The 7,507-nt window shown below is 57.6% G+C and overlaps 1 protein-coding gene across 1 annotated transcript; it reads right to left on the bottom strand.

Moving 5' to 3' along the window:
• Positions 1 to 2,496: 2,496 nt before the first annotated feature.
• On the bottom strand, positions 2,497 to 7,410 carry PLPBP (pyridoxal phosphate binding protein). The gene is made up of 8 exons (XM_069035316.1): positions 7,295 to 7,410; positions 6,804 to 6,911; positions 6,322 to 6,357; positions 5,690 to 5,765; positions 5,175 to 5,309; positions 4,919 to 5,061; positions 4,363 to 4,461; positions 2,497 to 4,082 (listed from the first exon to the last, which is right to left on the bottom strand). Exons 1-8 carry the CDS (start codon positions 7,388 to 7,390, stop codon positions 3,945 to 3,947), a joined length of 831 nt encoding a protein of 276 aa, XP_068891417.1. The 5' UTR covers positions 7,391 to 7,410; the 3' UTR covers positions 2,497 to 3,944.
• Between the last annotated feature and the right edge of the window lie 97 nt (positions 7,411 to 7,507).

Here is a 7,507-nt window from a genome sequence, read left to right as displayed (position 1 = left end):
CTTGTGGGGCCACCCCCATGCCCCCACACTGTGGAACAGTGCTGCCCCAGGAGCGAGTCCCAGCCCATGACACTCCTGTCTCAAGGAGCCTCTGCAGAAGGGTCTCAGGGACAGGGTGGGATTGTCCTGGGGTTGTCCTGTGCAGGGCCAAGAGTTGGGCTCAATGATCCTTGTGGGTTGCCTCCAACTCAAAATATTCTCTGATTCTCTGCTGGTCCCAGATCCTGCAGCTGAAGCTGGAAGAGCAACAGGAAACTGCTTGTGTCCAGTATCCGCTCTGAGATCCTGTGAGCATCAGCACAGCACGGAACCCTCCCAAACCCCCGCATGGTGAGTGGGGCCTCCCGCTTCCAGCACTGCAGAGCAAGAGTGGCTTCCCTCCTTCTGGAGGGGATGAGCCTCCAGCTGGAGCCTGCTGCTCTCCCTGGGCATTCCCACAAGGGAGAGGAGACTCCTTGTCTCAGGCACTCACAACAGCACCACACAGGGACACCCCAAAACACGTCAGGGTACAGGGCTCAGCCACCTCCTTTCACTGGATGAACCCTAAATTAAGAAATCCTCATCTCCAGGAGCTCCAGTACCAGCACTGGAGTTGCATCCATGACACGCTGAAGCAATCAAACTGCTGTGCCTGCTCTTCAGAGTTTCGGTCTCTAAATTCCCTCCAAGAACAGTGAGAACTTTGTCCAAATCAGGACGTGTGGAATACCCTGCCCCAGCCCTGCTTGGAGAAGAGGAGCTCAAGCAACACTTTCCACATGCTTTGAGCCCGATGGAGTTCAGGTTCTTTCAACTGCTTCCAAGCCCCTCTCCATGCTTTTCCAGCCCCGACCCCTCCTGATGCCTCCGGCCCAGGAGACAAAGCAACCCGTTTGAAACTCCATCACCACAGTGCTGGATGCCAAATCCCTGTGTCCCTCCCTCCCGCTCAAAGGTAAAAAACCTCCTTAACTACTGCAGGCGCAGGGAAAGACAACAAGCACGAGACTCTCTCAATTCCTTTCACTGGGATCCAATAAAAACCTTGGCAGTGGCCGTCCTTCCTGCCGGAAAGCCGATATCCCAGAAATAAACACACTTTCCACTTTGAAAGGCTGTAGTGGGATCCGCCTCGGCCGAGCTGCTCTGGGTGTCCCGGGCTCCCACCTGCCCGCAGCACCCGGGAGCTGACCCACAGCTCCTGATCTTTGCTGCTTTGACACTGGTGCTTTGCCGAGGATGAGGATGACCCATTTCCCAGGGGCCAAAGAAGGAGCAGCAGCAGATCACCCTGTCCAGCATCATCAATGGGTTTACTCCTCTTAGAGGCAGCCAAGTCTGCCCATGGCTGCGCTCCAAGCCCCCAGGAAGTTTTTCACCATAGTGCATGTGAAGTCCTGAGGCTCTGGGGGCTCATCCTGGTCAGCCGAGGGCCAGTGTGGAAACAAGCGTGACCTCAGGGGACTGCTGGGAATCCTGGGGCCATGCCTTTGCTCCAGAGGGGACGACGCCTGCGCCATCGGCCACCGGACCGTCTGCCGGACGCCTTCCTCCAAGGCAAATATTGACAGTGACAGTGGCGGGCGGGGGGAGCCCGAGCGCTGCTGCTCCCAGCCTGGCCCGGGGCTTTGATGGATGTAAACCAAGCCGGGGGCGGGGAGGGGCTGAGGCTCCGCGCGGTTCATTAAGAGGCCGGGGAGTCTTTAATCTGCGGCCCGTTGGCTCCACTCCAGTGACCAACAGCTCCCATCTGCCGGGTGACCTCAGCGGAGGGAGCGGGTGGTCTGCGCCCCACGCCCCCGGACAGGTGTCCGGTGTCACTGACGCCGCATTCCCGCACCCTCCCGCCTCAGGCTCCAGGTGGGTGCGCCTCGGGAGGTGCCTGTGGGCAGTGCCCTCTGCTCCGGCCTCAGGGGGGGCTCGGACACGTGGGAAGCCTAGCAAACCTTCTGGACACGATGAGAAAAGTCAGTTGGAAACTCCATGGGTGGGAAAAGCAGCTGCAGGGGAAGGAGCAGAAGCTCTCGCAGATCTCCCCTCCTCTCCAGGGCCTTGTCACAGCCCAGCTCGGGATGTCCCCAGCACAGCACCTGGGCTGCTCCCCGATGGCCACCTGGACCAGCCCGGCGGGACGAGAGAGGTGTCCTGCGGCAAAGTGCATCCCCAGGGCCACCGAGACCCCTGCCCTGCCACAGCACCGCGCACGGAGGCCACCAGAGCCGCGGGAGCCCCGAAGGTCTCGGCAGGCGCTGTGCACCTGAGCCAGGTGCGCACCAGGCGATTTTGGGACCCGTGACCCGGCAGCGCCACCCAGAGGCTCCTCCGGGGACAGCTCGCGACACACGACATCACTCCCTGACCTTCCCGATCAAAACCCACTTCACTTCCTTTGCCAGCTCCGTCTCGGCTGCCTTTCAACCACCCTCCTCCCTCTGCCCCAGCTCCAACAGCGGCTCCAGGTTGGGGAAACAGCTCCAGGGGCAGCTCGGGGCATTTATTCACCACGCTGGAACATAAAAATAACATCTTTAATAGCTTTAGAGTTGGCACAGATGGCATTAAAACTCACCACTGTTTATTACTAGACTATGGAACCACACACGGTGCAGCGTGAGGAGGGCGGCTCCGACCCCACGTCGCTTCTAAGCCACGGAGCTACGACAGGTTGGTGTTGGAGTTGACTCTTTTCATTTACATTCAGCTTTTATAGCGTGAAACCAACAGCGAGATTTAACCACACGCACACAGAGCAAAGCCTGGGGAGGATGTTCCTGCTGGCAGCCGAGCTCTCCTCCTCTTAGCAGATACAAAAGCCCAAAAATCAGCTGTAACACAGGTTGTGAGACTGGCCAAACAACACAGGACGACGCAGGAGCTTCTGCTCACACCTGAAGGAAAGTTACTGCAGTGACAGTCCCATTTCCCTCTTCCAAGTGCAGCAAAGGATGTTAGAGGACACAGCCCAGCAGCTCTCAGTGGCCAAGCGATTTTTTTCAGGAACCCAGAATGCAGTGGGACAATAATACTTCCTTTTCTGAAGTATTTTCCCAAGGACATCTCCCTGCTGCCCTGCGCCAAGCATTATCCTCACATAGGTGTAGAGGGGATGGCACAGGCACCAAACCATCAGGGACTCACCTTGGAAAGCAGCAGCAAGCTGGTGGCAAAGCAGAGGCCTGGCAGAAAACCCCCATTCTGACCAAAAAACAGCATCAAAACTATTAGGCAGGATGAAAATAATTCCCAGCAACAGAGGAGGGGAAAGGAAGGGAAGGGAGAAAGCATCCCAGATCTGGGCAGCCACAGAGCCATGGGAAAAGTTAGTGTCAGCCTGAAAAGGACAAAACTGTGCTGAAAAGACACTCCCACACTGGTGATGTGCAGCCAAAACATCACACCGTGGACCCACAGTGGCAGCTGAGCTCCTCACAGTCCCCTGTGCCTGTCAGTCACCCCCTTGCCATGGCCACGGCCTCTCCCGTGTCACAGCACAGCCCTACCTCAGCTCCTACGTAACCACCCCACGTGCAAAACTTGTATTTGGGGAAACATTTACAGGTTTCTGGCAAGATCACAACGTGTTCAATGAAGTTTTTAGTCCTTAGTGAAAACAACCACCAGCACTGCTGCAGTGACACCTATCTTGCTCAGCAGCAGCTCCAGCCTGACAAACACTTGTTTGTCCAACCCAGTTACCCCAAAGTCTCTGTCCTTGATGACCCTGAGGAACCAAGACACCACAGCCACTTCCAACCCTCAATTTCCTTGTCATTTGTTGGTTATAAAGATTTCCAGTTTCTAGGGGTACTCTACAATCACAATGATTTGAGGCATTTCTGGCCTCTGTTCCGAGGAATTCCCTCTCACCACCAGGATCGGGTGCTGACACGGAGGGAGGTAAAATGCATAGTGAGGTCTCCCGCAGCGAGGTCTCTCCTCTGGTGAGGCCACTTGTTTTCCCTTTAGTGCCCCTGCACTGTCACGGCCTCTGTTTGGCCTTTACTTCCAGCGGGGGCCTTGCCCCCGATGGCTTTGTTGGAATAATCCCGCTCTCCAAAAATAGTGCTCCCAATCCTGACGTTTGTAGATCCAACCTCTATCTGGAAGAGACAGAGAGAAGGAGGTCAGGGCAGGGCTGCCACCGCCCCATGGCCTAGGCTGGATGCTCACCACACCACAGGATGGTTCCCCACAGACTCATCACCCACAGCTACACCCAGGGGTTGGTTTGATCCCAGGAATCTCCCCCAGGACCAGGAGAGCTGCACTGGGATCTCCATCCAAGGGGAAGCCTTAGAGGCCTGTTTGGGTGGCACCTGGGCTGGAATTTGGGGTGCAGGCATGTTTGTTCCCCAAGGGAAGGGGCAGGAATGCACTTACTGCATGCTGGAAGTCCGTGGACATGCCCATGCTCAGCTCCACCTTCTCCACGGGCAGATTGAGCTTCTCACACACCTCCTGCCGCAGGGACAGCAGCACCTGCAGCGCACGAGGGGACAGGACAGGGTCACACACCTGGACAGCCACGCCAGCTCCCTTCCAGGGTGACACAGATCCCGATTCCTGCCCGTCCCTGAAGCGTCCTTCACACGGGATGTGCAATTCCCACACTTCCCACAGAAGCACCGGAACAGCATCTGGAGATTTCCCAGATTTCCTGACAACACAGAGGAGGCTGAACCCTCACCTGGACCAGGGGCTCCAGGACAGCAACTGCTGCACAGGTAACCCTGCCAACATCCTGGCTGCAGCTGTACAGGAGGGATGGGAGAAATACTCTGCAGAAAGAAGCCTCACACTGGTACTGAGGGCTCTGCGCTATCCTGCACAAGGTGTTCCTACCTCCCTACAGCTTGATTCGGACTGGTTTGACTGGGACAGACAAACTGTAACAGGAAACCAGCCCACAGTGACATTTTCTCTGAGAAAATCTTACCTGGAAGTCAGGATTTGGCCCCTTACTGAGGTCATGCCCGATGCTGCCAATGGTCATCAGCCCCACAAATTCCAGGCTGGGGCACTTGTTGATGACATGCTCCACGGCAGCTGTGGTGTCTCCGGGGGGAAGGCCATGCTTGCCTGGAAAAAAACAGGGAGATCTGTGCCCAGCTCTGCCAGAGAAACGCTTTCAGCCTGTCCTGTTCAAGTTCCCTGTCAAGCCAGCAGGACAAATGTCACAAAGAGTCACTTACTGTCCTCCCCACTGGTGTTAACTTGCACCATGACCTTCAGCTTCTGGGATGACCCTTTTTTCTGCCACGAGCTGTTGACTCTGTCTGCCAGTTTCACAGAATCCACCGTTTCCAACATGAACAGGTTTGGGACAGCTGGGGAGAAAACACAGGTTGAGGGAGCTCTGCTGGCATGGGATTGTTTGTACCTACAGCAGGCATTTGTGAGTTCATGGTTATTGTTTCAGAGAATCACAGAATATCCTGAGCTGGAAGGGACTCCCAGGGATGATTGAGTCCAACCCCTGGCCCTGCACAGACACCCCAACAATCCCACCCTGGGCATCCCTGGCAGCGCTGTCCCAACACTCCTGGAGCTCCGGCAGCCTCGGAGCCATGCCCATTCCTTGGGCAGCCTGGGCAGCTCCTGACAACCCTGTGGGGGAAGAACCTTTACCTGATATCCACCCTAACCCTCCCCTGACGCATCTGAACACTGGAAGACCATTGCCCACATAAAATCAGCCAGGATTTACCTATCAGCTTGTTGACATTGTTCTTCTGCAGGTGGCCAATAAAATGCCACTTGATATCTGGACAAGATGACAGAATCTGAAAGCAGAGAGAACACTCACGTTGGAACAGCAATTCCCTCTTCCCCCATGCAACACTTCAGTCTTAGTTTGCCCACAACCAAATACCAGACGCCCAATTTCTTTGTTTGTTGACCCTGAAAGACTCAGCTTGTGGTTGTGCTGAGGTTGCTGCACAGCCTGGAGAGGGATGGGGCTGTGTGGCTGCAGGGAACGCTGTCCATGGGAACAGTGAAGGCAAAGCTCTTTTGCAACAGTCATTAAACAATATTTTCCCCAAACTGAGTGTTAATGTTTCTTTTTCAGCAAGGACTGTGCCTCTCCTAAAGAGAGCACAAATGGCAAAGCACTGTGCAGACAAACCATGACTAAGGCTCATGTATTCCCAGACTCCTCTGGAGCCAGCAAGGCAGGAGGGGGAAGGGGGCAGAGGCAGTGAGCCAAGAATAACCCACCATTTATCTGCAAAGATAAGGATCCAACCAAATCCCTAACAAACCCCAGGACTTTGACTGAACAGCTCTTAGGACACAGCTATACATGGAGAGGAAACACAAAGGGAACTGTGTGCTTACTCTGGAGTCTGATGCCTTTTCCAGCAGCTCCTGAACCTGGGAGAATGAAGGAGAATTCCGTTAAACCCACAGCAGGCATTGGATTGGTGTCCTTGGGATGTGTGTTCCTGGGGCCAACCTGAGCCTCAAAAACACGGGGCCAGGGAATAATGCTGTCACCCACAGAGCCACCTAAACTGGGCTGCCCCGAGCCCGCCCCGAGACACCAGGAGGAATTTCTTCACAGAAAGGGTCATTAAACATGGGAAGGGGCTGCCCAGGGAGGTGTTGGAGCGTCCATCCCTGGAGGTGTCCAAGGAATGACTGGGTGTGGCGCTCAGCGCTCTGGGCTGGGTGACAACGTGGGGGATCGGGCACGGGTTGCACTCCATGACCTTGGAGGGCTTTATCACCTGGAATGATGCTGGGATTCCATGGCCTCGACAGGGGGCCCTTTCCCAGCCCTGCTAACCCTCTCCCAGCCCCTCAGACCCCCGACTCACGTAGTTCTCCCCGAAGCTGCGCTGCCCGTGGCTGTAGGCCTCCATCACCATCTCCGCCGGCTTGGTCTTGCTGACGGCCACGAGCCGCGGCTGCACGGCCGGGAGCCCCTGCGGGAGCACCGCGGGGTGAGCACGGGGACCCCCGGGCCCAGCTCCGGGCACCCCCGGCCGGGGCCGCTGAGGGGGGGACGAAGGAGGCCCGGCCCTAGTGGGGGAGCGCGGGGACGAGCAGAAGGGAGGCCTATCGCGATAGTGGGGTGCTGGCTCCTTTGCTGGGGCTTTCAGACACCCAGATCCGTGGTGCGCTCGTCCCTGGGGCACTGAGGGTCTGTTCCCACGGTGGGACCTGTCCCGGTCGCACCGCGGGTCTGTCCCCACGGTCACCGGTAACCTGTCCCCAAGGCGCGGGCCCGTCCCTACGGTGACGGAGGTCATGTCGCCATGGCAGCGACCCGCGGATCCCCCCGGGTTGCCCCCCGTGCCCCCCTCACCTGCGGCCGCCGCGCCGCCGCTTGCTGCACCTGCTCGGTGACGGCGCGGAGCGCCGGGCCCAGCCCGTCCCCGGCGGCCATGCCCGCTCTCCACATCCCCGCCCGCCCGCGGCCGCTTCCGCCACACACCCGCCCCGCCCCCGCCCCGCCGCCAATCAGATCGCTCCGCCGGGCGCCGCCGGCCAATGGGAGGGGCGGGGGCGCCATATTGGG

Source organism: Aphelocoma coerulescens, chromosome 22 (genome assembly GCF_041296385.1).
Source record: "Aphelocoma coerulescens isolate FSJ_1873_10779 chromosome 22, UR_Acoe_1.0, whole genome shotgun sequence".
Classification (NCBI taxonomy): Eukaryota; Metazoa; Chordata; class Aves; order Passeriformes; family Corvidae; genus Aphelocoma; species Aphelocoma coerulescens.
This window is presented reverse-complemented; position numbering and strand designations above follow the sequence as displayed.

What these genes read in the sequence shown, in the direction of transcription:
- PLPBP (XM_069035316.1), bottom strand. Translation starts at nt 7,390, where the DNA reads ATGTGGAGAGCGGGCATGGCCGCCGGGGACGGGCTGGGCCCGGCGCTC. An exon ending in CGGCGGCGCGGCGGCCGCAG is followed by an intron (nt 6,912 to 7,294) that starts GTGAGGGGGGCA and finishes GTGCTCCCGCAG; the next exon opens with GGGCTCCCGGCCGTGCAGCC. An exon ending in CCACGGACTTCCAGCATGCA is followed by an intron (nt 4,083 to 4,362) that starts GTAAGTGCATTC and finishes TGTCTCTTCCAG; the next exon opens with ATAGAGGTTGGATCTACAAA.